This window comes from Choloepus didactylus, chromosome 5, assembly GCF_015220235.1.
Source record: "Choloepus didactylus isolate mChoDid1 chromosome 5, mChoDid1.pri, whole genome shotgun sequence".
In the NCBI taxonomy this organism is placed as follows: domain Eukaryota; kingdom Metazoa; phylum Chordata; class Mammalia; order Pilosa; family Megalonychidae; genus Choloepus; species Choloepus didactylus.
In genome coordinates, this window is record NC_051311.1 from 14,595,889 (window position 1) to 14,616,996 (window position 21,108).

At 41.0% G+C, this 21,108-nt stretch overlaps 1 protein-coding gene across 4 annotated transcripts in view; it reads left to right on the forward strand.

Annotated features, from left to right (window-relative positions):
* Positions 1-21,108, forward strand: part of ODAD2 (outer dynein arm docking complex subunit 2) — a 201,685-nt gene that overhangs the window by 13,002 nt on the left and 167,575 nt on the right. For 3 of the 4 annotated variants that reach the window (XM_037837367.1, XM_037837369.1, XM_037837368.1), the window contains 6 exons: positions 153-259; positions 441-577; positions 2,468-2,584; positions 6,224-6,429; positions 8,184-8,369; positions 12,975-13,122. In XM_037837367.1, coding sequence (XP_037693295.1) covers positions 153-259; positions 441-577; positions 2,468-2,584; positions 6,224-6,429; positions 8,184-8,369; positions 12,975-13,122 — 901 coding nt within the window. Of the gene's footprint in view, positions 1-152; positions 260-440; positions 578-2,467; positions 2,585-6,223; positions 6,430-8,183; positions 8,370-12,974; positions 13,123-21,108 lie in introns of those variants that run through there. The other variant, XM_037837370.1, reaches the window with a different exon arrangement.

The window sequence follows — 21,108 nt, forward strand, 5'->3', positions numbered from 1 at the left end:
TGACAGTGTAGCAATACTATAACATGACTAAAACTTAAAGAATTTTTAACTGCTGAAAGGATATTCCTTCTGCTATAATGGAATATTTTCATGTGTTTTCTGTAGATTCTGTTTTCAAACATTTATGTGGAATTTTTAAACATTTATTTCAGAGAAATACATTTAAATCCATCGACAGTTAAGAATGATATAGAGCTGCTCAAACGTTTCTCAGGAAAAGGAGAACACACAGTACTGGAATCTATCGAATATACCTCTGGTTTGTATCTTAGATTCATTTTTTGTTACAAACATATTCATCATCATATTTTTAGATAGCTTCAATGACTACATTAGAATGGAATATTTAAAATTTCAGTTTCAATTAGTTTTTTGAAGCACACAGTTTCAAAAACTCTAGGTTAAGGAATTCCTATTAATTTATTGATAATTGGTTTCAGATTATGAATTTTCAAATGGGTGTCGAGCCCCACCATGGAGACAAATGCACGGGGAAGTGTGTTATGTGACGGTGAAGCCGCATGATGCTGACAAGTTGTGTGTCACTTGCAGCACCGAGGGAGTGTTTTTAAATGGTGTAAGTAACTAAAAGCAAAAAAGAAAAAGTATAGCTAAAGCCAGTTGGCTTTGCTCCTTAGCTAGGTTTCTGTAATGTATACTGGTCTTATCTCAAGGATTTTGCTCCCACGACCACAGAGAATGAAATGCTGTCCTCTGAGATCAAAACAGATCCCTTTGCTTTGTGTTTTCTGGGCAAATCTGCAATCATTCTCAGACAGTTCACCACTGCCAGGTCATTAAGTCAGTCTTCTGCAGAATGGGGTTCCCCTTGCCCATCCCATGTTATAAAACTAAAACCTCTTTAACATAATAGGCTCACCGATCAGTTGCACGGGTGTCAAAGGAATAAAAAGGCAAAAAGGAAACACTGAAATAATGCAGAAGTACCAGAAGGGTTTAGGGCACAAGGGGAAGACAAGGGGGCTGTCAGCACACAGAGGCTTGGAAGAAGCGGCCCGCGAGGCTGTGCTGCTCCACTAGGAGCGCAGAGGGGGCCCCCTCAGATCTGGGACCCTGAATTCTGAGGACCGAGCATTCAGGCTGTGCTTATGGAAGCAGCTGCCAGTGCTGGGGTGAGGGTCTATTGCTGGGGGGACTCCAAGAGGAACAGGGGCCAATGGGAAGGAGCATGCCCCTCTGCTTCCCCCAGCCTTGCAGCCTTCCTTCAGCTCCCTGGGGACCCATCTGGCTTAACCCTGCAAAGGAGGAATAGAGTCCATATTTACAAAGCCAAGCATGGGTGGCTAGGTTCTGAGCAGAGATAAAAAGACATGGCCTTCTGAATTTTCTGGATTAAAAGACTTCATTCGTAGCCTCAGACCTAATTAGTGAACCTAGCTGAAAGGAGCCGTTCTCAGCTTTCTCCTCTGCCTTCTCGGCCTTCAGTGTGAAGTTGGGGAACCCAAGCAGATTTTTTAGGGAGGACCCAAATCCCTAATGGGGACCTGGTTAGCACAGGGGCAGCTTGTAGAGCTGTTAGGCCTGGGCTTGGGTTAGTGGCAAAACCTGGTGTACCTCTCTTGCTTGCCCATAGGCGTCTTTTCTAACACACCTTCTTAGTGCTGCTTTTGTTAGCATTACATTAGCTGATTTCTCCATAGCCAAAGTAGATAGCCTAAACAGGATTTTTTTTGGGGGGGTGGGGGTGGTGGGGAGTGGGAGTAGGACAGATTGCCTTAATTTTTAAGAAAAGTGAGAAAATGCGAGAATAAAAGAAAGAATAATGTTCTCTGGCCTCTGGAGTGGAACGAGGCGTCTTTGTTTCTGTCAAAGGCCATTGACCCATGTACATATGACTTAATTTGAAACGGGAACACGTAAGTACTGTGTTCAGTTTAAAATGAAAGATGAGGAACATAAAACCATTCAATAATTGCAACAAAGCTTCCAACACAGCACATTCATATGCATAGGATCTATTAAGGCAGAATAAGGTAAAGGCAAGGAAGGATGAGAGGCAGAGCCTTACGCGGAGGCCGTCACCTAGAAAATGAGCCGAAAGCAGCCGGGCTATCCCAGGACAAGAGCAGAGTGTGGCACACAGAAACCTAGGCTTCTCTTGGTGACATTCCAATCTCCAGGCCTTTTATGACCTCCCCCTTAAGGCTGGTGAAGTCACAATGTGGTTCGACACTGGAGGAGGCAGAGCAAGGAAGCTTTTGTTTCTGTGCTCTGCACGCCCTTGACAGATACAGTAAATACCTGATGAATGAATGAATGAATGAACTGGCCAACCAACCAGTCGGTCAATAGATAGCACTAAATTAAGGGGGAAGGGTTGTGCCCCTACTTTGATGTATAAAGACCACCACGTGTATCCTGCAGAGAACAGAACATTTTGTGCTTAGGCTGGAATGTATGGACTGGGCTTTTAAATTGCAGTTAAATTAAACTTTTTCTTTCTAAGGGTAAAGCAGAGGATAAGGGGGAGATTAATTATGAGAGAAAAAGTGAAATTTATCAAGACCTTGTCACATTTTTAAAAGACAAATCTGCAACGTTTTCAGAAAATATGGCTAAGCAGGTAAGCTTTATCCTCTTTTTTGAACTATAATAAAATTATTTTACCTGACCTACACCTTTCTAAAGCATTTTTAAAGATTGGAGAGTACTTCCGCATATTTTCAGACACTGCTTTTAATTATTTGAATCCCCCCCACCCCACAATATAATATAAAATAATATTGCAAATGTAGTACTGTAAGAATTGTTTCTGATTTTCTTTAGGTGGTAGATGTTTCCAAATGGTTTTCTAAATAGGACTTTTTCATCTTTCCTTTTGAATTAATAACACTAAGAACAAAGGACTCAGTCCTGTTAATGAAGTCTAGAGGTTTTTATTAATTTTACTCTTTCTGCACATCTCATGATCAGCACCTAACAGGATTGTCCCCATAAGTGTGTCAGCTGAATGTTGACAATAGCTGTCCTTCTTTTGCATCTTCCATGGTTTTGGAAACAGTGCTAGACATAGAAATCAGTCAAAATAGTATTTTTTGAAATAAATTTTGGTTGAAGCACTTCTATTGCACCTGTTTCTTGAATGATAATTTGAAAATTGTTTTTACTCAAATTTTAAAGGCCCCTCTTTTTCTATTGACTTGTTTTGTTTTTTTTCCCTCTTGAGAAGCTTTTGGGACCTTCTCTTATCCCCAGTGTTCTGTTATTTTCTGTTCTCTTATTTTCAGCCACTTTCTTGCTTTCTGAAAAAATGTATTCCTTTACTGCATCTTCCAAATGTTATACATAATTTTAAAATTAAAGCTCGTATTCTCAACATTTTATTTTTGAATGCTTGCTTTTACATGCTCTGGCTCTTGTTCCTTGAATGTACCATCTCTCTTAGTACATTATGACAGTTTTTTTTAGAACTTACTTTCCCTGGAGTTCCTTTTTGTTTGTTTTGGTCTCCTATTTTGGTTGCTTCTCTCAATTGTATAAAATTCTCTCAAATTCTCTGAAAAGCTGACTAGAAAAGCTCTGTGTCTGTCAGTTGGTCTTCTTGACTGCTGGGCTCGTGACAGGGCGATTGGATGGAAACTGGTCTTTTGTTGGAGAACCCCCTAATGTAAGAATCCATGAGACTTTTTTCTCGGGGTGGTGCAGTATCTCCAGAAAAGGTCTTCCTTGCCTTGAGAATAGGACTCTGACTGTGGTCCTGGAATAGATGTCATTCAGGAGGTAGTATTTTACTTAGTTCTCTTATTTTCAGGCTCAGTCCTCCTCCTTGCTTTCACCTAAGCCTGGAAGCCTTGATCCTAAAGCTTCTCTGGTTCCTTTTTCTATAAAAATCCTTCTCATTCCCTGCTTAGGTGGAAGAGGGTAGAAGTTTTCCTGTCCTGTGGGGGGTGAGGAGTAGGAGATGGCATTAGAGGGTAGAGATATTGGGGTTCATTTGCTTCCCATAGAGACTTTCAAACAGCCTTCTTATTTTCAGGAACCTCCGTCTCCACATTTCTCCTACCCTCTTTTGTACCTGCAGCTTCTAATTCCTGACTCTTCCCAGGGTTATGTGGGCCAAATCAGTTTGCTTTTCACCATCATCTTTTCTGCAGATTTTACATTCCTGAGTGATTTACAGTCCTCCTTTGAAGGCTGTCTTTTTATGTGTGCCTCCTATCTTTATCTAGGATAGAGTTTTGTGGCTGTGTTTTCTTCTTACTGTTCTGGAGGTGAATTTAATGAGTTAGAATGGGGTTCCACCTTGCTAGAAGCAGAAAACCAAAATGTACATTTTTTTCTTGATGTGCTTTTAAATTTTAATCGAGGTAACATTTACATACAGTGAAATGCACAGATCTTAAATATACAGTTTCATGGTTTTTGACAAATATAAACATCCATGCAACTAACACCCCAATCACAATGTGGAACATTTTTATCACCCTAGAAAATGCCTTCTTTCCACTTTTTTAAAATCTTTTCCCCCCATAGATTACCACTGTTCTGATTTCTATTGTTATAGATTATTTTTGTCTGTGACTTTCATATAATTAAAATAATACACTATGTTTCACTCAACATTTGTTGGTAGTTTGTTACTTTTTATTGATGAGTATTATTCCATTGTATGGCTTCCCCACAGTTTGTTTATCCATTCACTTGTTGGCTGTTTGGGTTATTTTGAATTTGGCACTATTACAAATAAAGCTGCTGTGAATATTCTCATGCAAGTCTTTGTATGAATGTATGCTTTCATTTCTTTTGGGTAAAACCCGGGACTGAAATGGCAAGGTCATTTGGTAGTTGCGTGTTTAATATTTTTTAAGCAACTAGTAAACTCTTTTCCAAAGTGATTGTAATAGTTTACATTCACACTGGAGCCTTCCAGTTCCTCCACATACTCATCAATATCACTGTATTGGTTTTTTAAATTTTAGAAACCCTAATAGGTGTGTACAGGTATCTCATTGGATTTTAGTTTTTATTTCTTAAATGAATCCTTTCATATGCTTATTTGCCCTAAGGATTATAATACATATCTCTAATTTATCACATTTATCTTTAAGTGATATTATACCATTTTACAAATAGTTTAAGAGCCTTACAACTAAATATAAATAAGTCTATAGAGACAGAATTAGATCAGTGGTTACGTAGGGCTGGGGAAGGATAGAGGAATTGAGAAGTGACTGCTAAGGGATGTGGGGTTTTTCTTTTTTTTTGAAGTAATGAAAAATGTTTTAAAATTGATTGTGGTGATGAATACAGAGCTCTGTGATTATACTAAAAGCCATTGATTGTACACTTTACATAGATTGCTTGGTATGTGACTATATCTCAGTAACACTGCTTAAAAAAAAGAACCTAAACTGTAATCTTCTGATACCTCTCCTCTATCCCTTAGGCTTTTGTTGTCATATATTTAGCTTTTATGTGATAAACCTCTCAAAACATTACTATTTTTGCTTTAGAGATTCAATTATATTTTAGAATGAGTAAAAGTAATACAAAATCTTTCATAACTATTTTCATTTTTACCGTTTCTGCAGCTTTTTGTTTCTTTGTGTAGATCCATGTTTCCCTCTGGTATGATATTCCTCCTGATTGGAGAACTTCCTTTAACATTTCTTGTAGCACAGGTCTCCTGGCAGGGAATTCTCTCAGCTTTTGTTTGCCTGTAAAAGTCTTTATTTCTTGTCTGGGTATATTATTTTGTGTTGACAGGTTTTTTTGTGTGTGTTTCTTTCAGTACTTGAAGGATCTCACTTGCATTGTTTATGACAAAAAAAAAACCTCCTTCGATTCTTACGCTTTCTCCTCTGTATGTATGGGATGTCTCCTACTTCTGGCTGCCTTCAGGATTTTCTCTCTGTCTTTGGCTTTCAGCAATTTGAAAATGATGTGTTCCAGTGAATTTAGGGTTTGAGTTTCGTTTTTCTCTAGCGGAGGTGAGGCCCGAGTAGCTCCAGCCTTGCTTGCATCTGTGTCTGCTGCAGGAGCGGTGTGGGTTAAGGGACATCACACACCCTCAGCCCACCCCAGCAGAGGCCATCTTCCTCAAAGTGCCCTTACTCAACTTTGACGTTACTAAGCAGCACAAGTTAGACACATCTGAGGCTTCCTCTTCCGAGTTTATTAGCAGTGTTAATTTTCTGATAGCAGACAGATTGGAAGTGATAACATCGTTATAAAAATCATTCATAATTTTTTTTAAATAAAGGAGAATAAATTCAATGAAGAAAAACAAAAGGAAGAGAAGGAGCCTGAGGAGGCACCTCCCAAGGAAGGAGCAGCTGCCATTGGTAAAGCTGTCGCTGGTTCAGGAAAGAATACACTCGAGAAGAACCAATACACTTTGGGGAAGAACCAAATTGGCAAGAGATTAGAGCCAAGTTTGAATTGGAAGACCAATGTTGGTTACAAAGAGTACGTACGCACGTGCATGAGGGATTTTCTGATATGTTATGTTAAATCCCCGGTAACCCCATGTTTGCCTCATTTTTCACTGAAATAACTTTATTGCATAATCTTAGAAAGATACAGAGTAGATATTTTATTCCTCATTCCATAGTACAAGTTGGTTCCTGAAAGCTGTGACACCAACAAAGTTTGTGTTTGGAGTGGTGGGAAGGGAAAGAAAGAACATCCACTTTCTTCCAACGTCATGTAGTTGATGAACCAGGGTCAATAACCTCTGAAAAAGATGGTGAAACACACAAAGAAATCACATGGGAAGGAAAAACACAGTGGTAGGGCCCTGATTAAATAAGTGCTAGGGAATTTGGAATGATTAAAATTATGTAGAGTGAATCTAGGAGAAATCTGTACAGAGATAGTGTCTTCAGTAATGACTGCGAAACAGCCATAGTCCCCATAATGTTAGCGGCCTAAGAAAAGTGGACACTGGTTTGATGAACACACTACATTTACAAAACTAATTCCCTTTAGGACCTGCTATAAATAAGTGCCAATGTAAAGATGAAGGGCTACTGCCACTTAAATGCTAAAGCCACCAGAAATGTCTGGAGCACGTTTTACAAATTTAGCAAATGGTCCTCCAAGTTTCAGCCTATTTTTAATGTTTGATGATGTCACGTGATGGGGTTAAGAGCTGACACACGGGGTCATGAGGACCCTCACCTGGAGGGGCCATGAGAACCGCAGGACAATTGTGTTTTGGATGCAAACCCAGAGAGCGGCTGAAGGGAGTCTTGCTCACCCAATGGCTGATCCATTTGGGGGTCCTTGAACTGTGTGACACCATTGGAAAGAGTGAGTCTGACAGTGACAACTGTATGGGCAGCTCTTTAACTGGGAGGTGAGTTTTAAATTACTGATCTTACCGTGTGTTTATTTTTTCAATTGTGAATTGATTTGACAAGTATTTAATGAGACCCTGGTATGTGCCAAGGATTTTGCTAAGTCTGAGAACACCTGGAAGATCAGATAAGGCTCTGCTGTAATGTTTGGTGGGGAAGACGAGAAAATGGGCCACTATAACAAGAAAACAGGGGCAGCCTGTGAAGACCTGTCCCTGATAGAAAGAATATATATTGACCAGGATATTTCTGAAATATTTAAAAACGCATGGCTCTGCTTGAAGGACAAAAGGGGAATCTCCAGGTGCCAGAGAAGAGGTGGGCATCCTGGCCACGCGTGGGAGAGGAAGTCAAAGACTCAGGCCCTTGGTTGCAGAGGGAGCTGGGACGACACCATTTTTCTTGGGGAAAAGAAACCTCCTCCCCCAGCCTATGGCTGCAGGGAGAAGGGATTCATTCAGGATGGGAGAGTCACAGACTGCAGTCCGGGACCTCCAGCTTGTGTTGTGTGTCAGGGTCCAACTCCAATTTGCACTGTATTCTTGGTGAGAGATTTGAAAACGAACCTAAAAGAACTGATTAGGAGCAGTTGCCAAGGTGAGCATAGAGTTCCCCAACATAGACTCTAGACCCAACCTAAAGAGGTTCCTTTATAAGAGTGCTTAAACCTTGAAATATTCTATCTGCCCCCTCCACACACACCTAAAACCTAACTGGTTTGTTTGATTTAAATCTGACTCATTTATTCTCCTTGTCAGGAAAACACATCATTCAGGTGCATGAAAATGGTACACTATATGTAACCATTTCCATCATCATACACATCAGCATAAAGTATTAATAAAATTGAATTTTTTTTAGCAACAGATCCTCATTAAAAGACACCCAAGAGGACAAATATGGATCAAGATTTGAAAAGCCAAGATCACCTGTTTCATATGGACGAGGCCAGAAGTCCCCATTAAAAGACACCCAAGAGGAAAAACATGGATCAAAACTTGAAAAGAAAAGACTGTCTGTTTCATATGGACGAACACCGGCACTTCGGTACGTTTCCACTAACACAAGCAGTTTTTTAAAGCCACCACTGACACCTGACTAGTTAGTGGACCCAGTGAAGGTGTGCTTAACTCTTGTGTTAGGGTCTGTAGAGATTTGTATTGATAAGTTATTAGGAATGTTAGAAAAGACAATTAAACAGGATCTCTTTAAACATATTTACAAGGTATCCTTCTAATGCAGAGTTACCTGAAATAGTTTACCGGTTCTAGATAACTGTGGAAAGGAATGCATTTAATGCAGAGAACGGTAGAACAAGTGCTAGGAAATGGGCTCTGAACAGTCGTGTCATAGTAAAGTTCTCTCATCTGCCTGGGCCTCGCTTTCCAGATAACAATGGCTCTACCAAGTCTAAAGCGATTTATGTCATTTTTAATTAAAATGATTAGATACTAATATGAGGCCAACTGATATACTTCTTACCTGTTTTTCAATTGGACAACCAAGCAACCTGTTTGAGGGGAGAGGGCCAGCTCTTTTAGGTGAGAGTTGCAGAGTGTGGGTGGGAGGAAAGTGCAGAAATTTCAAATTACAAAGGTCTGTATGGGTGAAAAGTCAAATTTTAAGATGCTGTACTAAATTTATAAAAGTATTCAATTTATTGGGCAATTAAGTTTTTTATTTAGAAATAATCATAGATTCAGAGGACATTGCAAAGATGGTATGGAGAGGTCTCAAATACCCTACGCCCAGCTTTCCCCTTGGGGTTAGTCTTGCAGGACTGTGTTACAGCATCAACTCCAGGGATTGACACTGGGGTCGAGGGGCATGTTGTCACATGGATGGATCAAAATGCAGATCCAGATCAAGATGCTGTCAAGATACAGAATCATTCCGTCTCCCCAGGGATCTACCTTGTGTTGCTGGTTTATAGTCATACCCTGCACCCTCCGCCATCATTCTAACCCCAGGCAACCACTAGTCTGTTTTCCATCTCTATAATTTTGTCATTTTGAGAATGTTATGTAAATGGAATCATGTGGTCTGTGACCGTTTGAGATTGGCCTTTTTCACTTACCTCAGTGCCCCAGAGATCCATCCAAGTGGTTGCATGTCTCCACAGTTCCTTCCTTTCCGTCGCTTAGTGGTAGACCCTGGTGTGGGTGTACCATGGTTTGTTCCACCGTTCACCTATGGAAAGACATTCTGGTTGTTTGCAGTTTGGGGCTCTTACAAATAAAGCTGCTGTGAACCATCATATGTGGATTTATAGGGGATGTAAGTTTTCATTTCTCTAGGATAAATGCCCAATTCCTGACACCCATGGTAAATGTGAGTTTATTTTAAGGAACTGCCAAACTGGTTTCCAGAGTGGCTGTACCATTTTACATTCCCACTATCAGGGTATGGGGGACAGGTTCCCCTCCCTGTCGCCCACATTGGTATTGCCACTGTTTGTCATTTTATCTGTTCTCAAGGGCGTAGGTATACCTGCTCATGACCTTAGCATTTTCCTAATGGCTGGTGATGTGGAACATCTTTTCAGGTGTTTATTGCCATCTGTATATTCTTTCTGGTGATATGTCTCTTTATGACATTTGCCCATTTTCTGATTGAATTGTTTGATTTTTAATGTTCAGTTTTGAGTGTGCTTTATGTATGCTGGATACTTGTCCTTTGTCAGATCTGTAGTTTGCAAATATATTCTCTCACTCTGTTCCTTGTTTTTTCATCCTTTTAGCAGCTCTTTTGCAAAACAAAAGATTTTAATTTCGATGATATCCAATTTATCAATTTTTCTTTTGTGGATGGTGCTTTTGATGGCAGATCTAAAGACTCTTTACCAAGAAGGTCCTGGATCCCAAAGATGATCCCCTATGTTTTTTTCTGAACTTTTTATTGTTTTACATTTTATATTTAAGATAGTGTTGCATTTTGAGTTAATTTTTGTATAAGGTGTGAGACTTAGGTTGGGGTTCCTTTTTTTTTTTCCCTCGGTTTAATTGCTTTTGCATCTTTGTTAAAAATCAATTAACTGCACTTGTGTGGGCCTATTTCTGCATCTTTACTCTGTTCTGTTGAATTTTGTGCTTAGCCCTCTGCCAATACCACAGTCTTGATTACTGTAACTCTGTAATGTCTTGAAATTGGGTAGAATGATTTCTCTCACTTAAAAAAAATTTCTTTAGCCCTTCTGGTTCCTTTCCCTTTCCACATAAATTTCAGATTAACCTTGTTTATATTTACAAAAATTTTGCTCGGATTTTGATAAGAACTGCAGTAAACCCAGATATCAATTTGGAGAGAATTGATGTCTCTACTTTGTGGAATCTTCTAGTCTGTGACCACAGCGTCTCTCTCTCTCTCTCTCTCTCTCCTTATTTAGAGCTTACTTTTTCTTTCATCAGCATTTTGTAGTTTTCTGCATACAATCCTGTACTGATTTTTCTTGTGATTTTGGAGTGATTGGGTAGACCCAGTACACTCGGCCCTCTTCCCCAGGAGCGTGTTAGGCTAAGGGAAGGTATATTTAGAGTTTCTCTTGAGAATTTGGGTTTATTCTTGTATATGCTTCAATCTAGAATCTTTGAGTTAAATTGAAGTTGTGTCTTAATTGGACCTGATCGCTACCAGGTTTTCCTCTGTAACCAACTCAGCTTTACTGGCGTCTTTTGGACAAGAGAATACATGAAACTGGAAGTTAGCTCATTCAGCTTAGTCTGAATTAGACAGGCATTTCAGTTCAGGCTTTCACTTTCATTGTGGGCCATTTGGAAGTACAAGAATTGGGGCTTTCTGTGCTAAAAATCCTGTGAGAAATTAGGAGAGTCATACCCTCACAAATTAATAAAACTTAAAAATTACTCATCTTCCCACTATGCTCCCCAAAGGAATAGACTAGAAAAGACTTTTAAGGATGAGAACACAGAGGAGTTGGAGAGAGGAGGGCAGAGGAGAGAGAGAAAGAAAATGCGAATGAATTAGATAAGAGCACGAAGGCTTGAATCAAGCAGCCTGTGCCCATGAACTTGTGGTGGGGTTAGAATCTTCTAGAGCAGTGAGGAATAGAGTCTACTTCCTTTTCCTCATGACAGTCTTTTTATAATTTGAGCATAATTATCACGAGTCCACTTGTATTTTTGTAAATCCAAATTAAACATCTGTGTATGACATTGACCCTTTTCAGTCCTGGTTGGTCGCCTTTGTACTCTCTAGTGTGTCTGTAATCCTTGAAGGAACGGTGGCCTGCAGTGGACACGCTCCTCCCCTGGGTATGGCTTTAAATGCGAACCCACCTGAGCCCCGTCTCCTCTTGAATCCTCACCTCCATCCTGCTCTGCACTGTCTCCATCTGGACTGCCCTCCCACTCTGCTCTGCCTTCTAAGCCTTTTCCTCTGGCTCCCCACACTATAAGGACATGAATTTCTTGACTTTCTCAACCTGTATACCAGGGCCTCCCTCTCTCCTACTTGCTTTCTTGAAACTCTTCCAGGAAGACAGTGATTCTCTTGCAGGATCTTCTTTTCCCCAATTCGGGGAAAGGTGTTGTGGTATATTTTATGATGGTCTTTGACCCTGTGACTTTGCTACTTAGATCACCTTAACAGACCAAGGCTTGTGTTTTACATAATTAAAGGTTCTTTAAGTTGAGTTATTGTTCCTCTTAATTTCCTTACTTGTAAAATGGGGTGATGGAGACCACCATGTGGGGTGGTTGTGGGGTTCAGAAATGACAAGTATGGAGTGCTTAGTACTTTGTGCCTGGGATACAAGAGGTCTCCATAACTGGTGGCTGTTGTTAGTGTTATTTAATATTAAAATTAGCTCAAAAATTTGTAAGCTTACTTCCGCCATGTGAATTCACGAAGATATGGGACACAATATCAAATTGATTACCCTGGGCTCACCACCTCTTCAGATGGGAGGGATGGCTGAGCAGACCCTGAGATGGCTCTGTGGGGTCTGGGGCCCTGAGAGGTGAGCATCTGGTGGTGGGGAGGGGGCTGCGGGATGCTGGGCTGGTGTCACGTCAGTGCACGAAGGAGCATTGCAGGGGCGCAGGGCCACTGTTGGACCATGGCTATAACCTTCCCTGGGGCCCAGAATAAATGATCATTTCTGATATTGGTCATTGGTGCTCTGTAGCACCTTGTGTCCTTCCAGGTTCTTCCGTTTAGGCCTCCCTTGACTCTCCTGGGTAGGGGAGACCCTTTCACTTTAGAGCATTTGCAGCGCTGTCCAAGAGAATGTTCTGGAATGATGGAAATGGTCTGTATAGACATTGCCCCGCATAGTAGCCACCAGCCACATGTGGCAATTGAGCACTTGAAATAAATTAACTTCATTCCATTTTAATTAAATGAATAAATCTAACTAGTTGTAAATGTGAATAACCACATGTGGCTAGTGGCGGCCATATGGTAAAGAATGGCCTGTGGGCATTTCCTTAATCCCCTTATTCATGCCGCAGTTTTCGTCATTGAATGGCACCTGCTAACTCACGGATTTTCTCATATCCTCATGTAGATCCTAGCAAAGACCTTCTAGAACTCAGAAGGTGTTGCTGTCTAATCCATTGCCGAGATAATGTTGGGACCATATCCCTCAGCTGTAGCTGATGTATATATGTTTGTCGTCACTGTTTTCTTTAGGAAGGGGCCTGACAAGATTGAGGATATTGTCAGTGAGAGCTCCTCAGAGAGCGAAGAAGATGAGGAGCCGCCTGATCATCGCCAGGAAGCAAATGCTGATTTGCCGTCAGAATATTGGCAAATTCAGAAGCTGGTGAAATACTTAAAGGTAAGGGACACCTTTTGTGCTATGTTTGCAATGTTTCTTTTAAGTACTTTTCCAACAATCTATATTCTGCTTCTGAGTTCATTATGTGTTTCTTTCAAATAAAGGTAGTGAGATCCCCGCTGCTGCTTCAGTGCTGTTTAGTACCCTGGAGATAGTGAGGTCAGTCCTTGTGGAGCAGGCAGGCTGCCCAGCTCCAGCTTCTCCCCTGAAGGTGAATCACCGAGGCTACATTGCTCTCCCTCCCCTTCAGCTTGATGGTGAGGGGGCAGTGGAAAGCCCCATTGGTCACAGAGCATTCCAGGCTGCTGTTCTACTGTAAGGGCAGCTAAGATACCGTAAGGAACTCGGTCCCAGTTTACATTGTCAGCAGACATCCAGTGTCAGACCACATGTGGCAATTTTTGAAAAAGATTCACATGATGAATTAGAGTTTTAGCTTATTTTACAATGAATACAATTAAAATACAAATAAGCATGATTTTTGGAACCATGTACAGTATTTATGTTTGTAAAAGCCAAGCTGTATCCAGATATTTTTGTGACTCTTACGCTTTGATGCTTTGCAACGTGGTGTAGTGGAAAGAGCATGGGTTTTTGAAGTTGGACATAGGCTGAGTTCTAGTTTGTGTCATTTGCTAGCAGCTCGGCTCTTGAGAAGTTAGGGTTTTGATCTTTAATATTCTCAGCCCATGGAATTAAATTAATAGTCCTGCAGGATTATTTTAAGGAGGAGAAACACAACTGAAGCATGTGGCATGGTGTCTGATACATTGTAGGTACTTAGAATATGTATTTATCCATTTCCATTACTCTGTTATGTAAAATAAGATATATGAAAACATTTGACACGATAACTGGTACATAAAACGTTCAATCACTTGAATGAGTTGGGGCAAGGAAAAATGACTTGCTGAAGCCCAGAATAAATGATCATTTCTGATATTGGATAGTGAATATTGATAATATCTAGGCCATATGAAAAGCTGTAATTCAGAAGTGCTTGTGAAAACAACGTTTTGACTTAATTCAGATTTTCCTCCCGCTTTGCCATGTCTTTGGTGAAATCAACCCAGAGTTTGTCAGGGGCTTTGTTTATTGCGACTTCATCGTATCATTGAAACTGGGAGTGACTGAAACAGGCAGCAGAAAACATACTGCATATTTAAAGATATTTTTTGCGAACTCTTAAGTTGCCAAAGGATACTTTTCCTGTGTCTTTGAGGTGACTGCAAACCAGCGTATATAACTTCTGTGCAGCTTTTTATAAATTAGACCAAGGCTCTCTTAGGACGAATACAGTCTTGCTGGCATAGTGAGCCAAAAAGCTTTGGCTGTAAGAAAAATATGCTCCCTTTTTCTGGTGGATATGGTCTCGGCTGGAATTCCCAGCATATCTCAGAAACATTGATATGTTTTTCTGAATCCTGAACCCCAAGAAAAATTAGCCAAAATATTGGGAAAATTGAAAAGAGTATTATAATTTCTCCTTTGAGAACTAAAGCTTAATAATCAGCATAGAGGCGTTACTGGTTCAGAGGAATCCACTGACGCTGTGGAAAGCAAGAGCAGGAAAAGCTGGCAGAGGAGACAGTTGAGGTTGACATTTTCAGGAATCAGGAAGGAGCTGGGAGGAGAGAGGGATCGTGACCCAGCAGCCAGTTTTGCTCGTGGCAGTTGCCTTGTGATGTGTGTGTTTGTGGCTTCGTTGGCTGATAAGGATGAGTCATTCTTGCAGAAATAAATATTAATAAGTTTATGTGCCTGTTATACTTGATACAAATCGTATAAGTGGTGTTCTGAGAAATAACACATTTTGAAAGGAAATTAAGTCCTTCACATTGTCCTTTCGACCTGTGATTCTGTGTTATCTTATCCGGATTAGTAGGAGATCCAAATGTTGTTTGGATACTACACAATAATGTTTGCTGGCATTTTCCAGTGTTTGGGTATCCACTATAAATTACAATTTGTTCTTTTTGAACACTTTAGTGGAAAAATATGCAAAGAGAATAAGAAGTGAATGTATTTTGTGGAAAGATCCAACATGAAACCAGAAACTGACCAAAAATTAGAATTAGTAAACACAATATCAATTCCTTAGCCAAACCAAAATCAGGGCAAGCAGATAAAATATTTTCATCATTATAAAAGGAAATGAGTTTATATGAAGCAAACACAAATGCCCAACTTGGTAACACTTTTGTAAGCTTCAGTAGTTTGACCATCCTTGCAAAATGAAAGAAAATTTGTTAACATCTGGAGTATTTGTCAGGAAACAAAGATCAGAACTACTAGATAGAACAATTAATGTTTTTTTGTGATTTAAGATTTCATTTTAAGAATATTTTTTAAATATTGAAGAGTTTATACCATCTTTAAATTTTTAAAATGCATTTTATTTGGCATTTATTTTGTGTTCATGTTTCCTTATTTTAATATTTACTTTTATCAAATGTGTGTATCAGATAGAGACCATTTTTACATTTTCTAGCAACAGATAGTTTTGTCACAACATGTTGGTTCATGATAATTAACAACCATACATTTATTATATAATTTTTCTTTTTATAGAAAACCTCTAAAAATTTTAGTATAACTCTATCACAGAAAATGATTCACTGTTTACTATTATGGTCCTTTATTATTATTTTAAAACACTTTTGAAAAAAGAGTGTTAGGGTGAAAAATACAGAAAAATGTATGACTTGGGGAATTCTTGAGAATTCATGGGAATTCTGATTTTTCAGTCTTTAATCGCAAAGATTAGTATCTCTGGGGAATATGGAGACACTGGCGCAGAGCACAGGCTGGTTTCAGGGCTCATACCCCACCCTCCACCCCCACCACACCCATGGCGATTGCACAAGGCAACATGGCACACGGGTCCAGACTTGGAACGTTCAGGAGATCTCCCAGTAGCACCCCTGCCCCTTGACTGAAACACAAGACTGCCTGGGTATTCCCCTCCTTCAGCTCCTCAGATGTAGCCATCCGGGGGTGGAAATGGCCACGCAGCACTTTGCCACAAACCCCTGTCTCAGTGGTGAGTGACTTGAGTCAGACAGAAGTTTAGAGTCCAGAATGTGGCCCTTTGGAAGAATTGGGGGCTGCTGATGCTTATCCAAGAGTCCTGGTCTGTGATCTCTATTTCTGTAATAAAAGGAATCAGTCAAAAGGGTCAGAAACTAAAATGGGCCTTGAGGCAAAATAATGGAGGAATCAGATGCATGATCTTTGATCTCGGAAAGACGTGGACTGAGCTGGGATTCTGCCACCCATTAGCTCAGTGGCCTTGGGTGGGTTGACTAACCTTTCTATGCTCCAGTTTCCTCATTGGTCAAGATGGGAAAATAAAAGTTCTCATATTTTAGGATTATTATAAATAGTAAATGAAATATAACACATATAAAGTGCCTAGCAGAACATACTCAATAACTGTTAGCAATAATTATTTTTATTGTATATTACTATTATAGAAAATACAGGGCACAGAGTCCTATTGACTTGCTCGGTTTTTGCTTTGAGCTTTCAAATAACCAACCAACCGAGAGAAATATAGTGAGTTCAAAGCCACTTACCATCTTAAGGCAGAAATAACCCAGTTGCCAACAAGTGTAACTGATCCTGGTGCTAACCAACCAATAGAGGGGAATAAAGTGAGTTCAAAGCCGCTTATCATCCTAAGATAGAAATAATGCAGTTGCCAATGAGTGTAACTGATCCTGGTGCTAAGACCAGAAAGAATTTTCTCCCTTTGGGCTTATGGGGGCAGAGACTGGGTGAAGTAATGAAAAAGATCCTCGGTTAATATCCTCCCAGTGTACATAACAAAGAAAGTTTCTCATAATAGTCTAATTAGTGAAGAACTATCTTGAGTTTTTCGCCTATTTAGGGTAAATCCATATAGGATCAGGCCAAAAGAGATGCATTATTTCTGTTCCAAAATAGCTAAGGAAAATGTTTATTGATGAAGTGCTACTTAAGCTTGCACAAGTTATTCATCAATAAATCATGTGCAAATGTGATACTTTTGGCCAGACAGTAAATTTCTTGGAATTCTTATAGTTCCCATAGGTTAGTATTCTTAACATAGCCAATAAAAGAAAAAGCATATCTACAAATGATTTCAAGGTTTTTGACACAGTTAAATGTTTTCTATGTAGACACAAAAGGATGCTAAAAGTCTGTGAAATGCAAAATTGAATGTCTCTAGGTAAGCTAAAAATAAATGCAACTGACATTTTCATTTATAAAATTATGCCTTAAATGTGGACTTTAACAGAGAAATGTCAATGCTGATCTGACTTTCTACTTACCATTTTCCATTTACTGCAATGTCTACAAGTGTTGAAAAAAAAATTGATGAGCTCATTAATACCCAAACAGCCAATCAATGATAGCTTATTATTTATCCAGAACTATGAGCTCAGATCTTGGCACCTAAGTAAAGGGAATTTTGTAGTTAATTATTTGGCTTTGACATATGCTCATTTCAACTTGTAAGTTTTATATGTTCTTTTAATCTGGCTTTTTAGAAACAATTTAATTTTCTAAATTAATGATTACATTGCATTTTTACTCGCCAACCTTCCGACTTCTTTTTTTCACCCTAGCTAATGGCTTGGCATCCTAATTCCAAATGAAGCAATAAAGCCTCTCCCAGCTGCCTAATTGATAAGTACTTACAGTCTGCCTTCAGCTATGCTTGTGTTGCAGGTTGTTTGTCTTACCAGCTACTGCTTGAGGGACCAAATTAAATTCATTTCAGTATCTTCCGGGGCATCTTGCCAACAAATCCAGCCTTCCCCTCCACCCCCTGCCCAAATGGTGTGAGGGGAGAGGATGAGGTCCCCAAGAAGCAAGCCTTCCGTCCTTCACTCCCCACAGGAGCCAGTTCCCTCCCTCTGAGCCACGGTTATTCTTCCCACATTGATCTCTTTCTCAACCTTCTCTTTTCCTCCCCTCTTTCCTCCTTTTCCTGCTCCCTTTCTCTTTTAGATGCAATGTTGTAGTGCTGCATTTGCTAACTTTGTATGGACATTATTTTCTCCACTGGCTAGGATGACTTTAAAAATCTTGCAATTAAAACATTTTGCTTTTGATCCTTTCCAGTGCTTGGGGGAAATGGTTTGTTAATCTGTGTGTCACACACTAATTCTATGAGTCTCTAAAAATATAGCAAAATTTTACCCATTTCTGAATACGGTATGTAAAGGACTCCTTTGTGAAATAGTAGGAGAGCCATAGGGTATTTTCCTTTTGAAATGTGGACTGATTTGTCACGAGTCTTATAATATAAATTAATATAAATGGGGACATGTAGTAAGACTAGATAAAATGTTGACAGGTCATAATCGTAGCTAGATCTGCATTTCATATACATTCGTGGAAGTGTCCTTAAACATGAAAAATGAATTTCTGGACCCAGCATTGAAAGCCCATTGAAATCCATTTTTATGTGGATTGGAGGTAGATTGGGTATGAAATTTAATACTATAGGATCAGTAAATCCAAGAGAAAAGTTCTGGAGACTAGGGAGAAGCCAAGAATGCGGTGGGCCAGCTTTTAGACAGTTTGGCAGGCTCTCAGAGGCTAGGCTGGCACTAAGCTTTAGCTCCCCGTCGGCGTTTCCCGGGGGGCTGCCACTTGAGGATGGGGGCTCTCAGCCCCTCCTGGTCTCAGCCCCAGGCTCAGCAAGGGCTGCATCGCTCATGGCAAAGGTGGTTGGGGGGGCCCTGCCTGCTGCAGCCGGTCCCCGTTGGGCACGGTGGGGTCCTGTGTACACCAGCTGGACATCGGGGACTCCTGGAAAGCCTTGTTCTTCTCTGGCAGATGAGTGAGGAGTTGCTGACAAAACTTGCAGGGTGTGAAATGCTGATGATCGATTGCACGGGGCCCTTGGTCCACCATTTTATGATGCAGTCACAGAGAAGTTAGGTAATGGCCAGTGTGGGGTGTGGGGCAGCAGTGGGGCGTAGGTCGAGGCAGATGGGCTCCCGAGCTCACCGTCTGTGCAGTTCACCTGTGAGGACCACCGAGGCATGAGAAGCTCAGACTGCAGCCTCAGAGGGCACCCAGGGCCAGCTTCACGAACTCTGACCCCTGTGTCTAGACCTGATGTGTCAGCCATCTCTTTCTGTGGATTCAGGACTCAAGCTGGGTGCCGGTGAAGCTGGCTGCTGATTAGCCCCAGTTCCTCCTAACTAGATTTTCCTGAATAGAATGATGACAATTGACAGAAAGACACTCACGGGTGCTGGCAGAGCATGTGAATTTCTTCAATACAGATAAAGGATACAGCCGCCCCTTTCCAGACAGGGCAGAACACACAAGGCCATCTCCTGAGTAGAGAGCGAGCTCCTCCAGCCTTGACCTTCCTTGAGGGTCCAGCCTGTTAAGAAGATCGCTGGTCAAGTGGAGCCCCTCGAGAGGCCCTGCCATTCCCACCGGGACCCGCTTGCCTGCTTGCTGGGGCTGAGGTGTGGTGACAAGCCCAGCACATCGCTGCAAACACGGAGCGGTGTGGAGTTAGTTCCCAAGGCCGTCTCCCCAGGTGCACCTCCTCCCCGCGGATGCTGTTTCTGCACCTGGGATTTTGAGCAGCTTCTGGCCCAGGGCGCAGGTAGCATCAGGATGAAAACATGGAATTGAAAAGATGAGTCCGATAGTGGGGTGTTATACACAATGAATCTGAGTGGGAAGAGACAGCAGGCTGGTGGCAGGGGATTGAGTGGACAGAGAGGCTGTGTTGGGGGCTCGGGATAGGGTGTCTCTGGAGGCTGCAGAGAAATGGCCGAGAAGGTAAGTCGATTTATGGGGAGCGTTTGGCTTGGGCAGATTATGTTTCAAAAGACAGTGAAACACCCAATGGAAAAGCCTGTGCAACTGTTGGAAATACAGGCCTGGAAGCTCAAATTCTTCATTAGAAATGAGATGCCGTTTTGGGAGCCAGGAGAAAGCATGGGACTGAGGAGAGAGCATGGAGATGTGCCTTTGTCTTTTTATTCATTATGTAATGTGACTTCTTCAGAGCTAATCAGAAAGTACCTGCCTCTCCCTTGAGTTCGTTCACCAAGGCAATATTTTTCAATCGAAATTCCTATGTTAACAATCTTTCTTTAAATATTAGTTTGCCAATTTATAAACAAACTCCTTCTTTAACCTTTTTTTTTAACATCTTGAAAGTAATTTTATGCATCTATCTAGTAGATTTAAATAGACATTAATTAAAAGAAGATAAGTGATCAGGAAAGTTTGAAGCGAAAGAGGAAAATGTTTATTTTTAAAGTAAGTTACCTTCCCGTTGAAAGCTCCTCTGATGCTTTCGGCTCCACTGCCACTATGAGGAATTAGCTACGGAGACTGTGGAAATGGTGGGCTTTTTAGTGTAAACTTACAGAATTCTGGGGAACCCTTAGTATTGGTGTTCTAGGGGGGTGGTGGGATGAGGCCACGTGGGGAGCCTCAGCAGAAGCAAGAGGCTGCTGTTAGGTGGCTGTGTGGCGACCACCATCCAGACGCGCTTGACCACCTCCCAGATGTGTCAGGGTAGCGGCTACTCTGTTTTTCCTATATGAGCAAATTAATAAAATATTTGTGTTCATATCCCCTTTCCCATTAGCCAGAGAGCTGTGCTCTGCTAGTTATTTTTCCGCTCCCTTATGTATCTACAAACGCAGAATTTCCAGGCCATGGAAGGTGAGGGTAGCAGTGACCAGCCCTTCCGAGTGACAGCTACAAGACAGTCACCCGGGAAACACCACCCGCAGCGAGCTGCATGGACCCTCCCGGGCCTGGGTTTCCTCTCTGGAGGGGGATCCTTGGCAGAGACGTTCTCAGGCTTGCAAGCCTTTGCTAAAGACTCCTTTTGTGGGGGCTCAGTTCCTTCACGACCATGCACAACTGATTAAAAAAAAGTCCCACAAAACCTAAATTGGTCAAGGGGCTCTTCTAAGTGGAAATTGGACGTTATATATGATTTTTCAT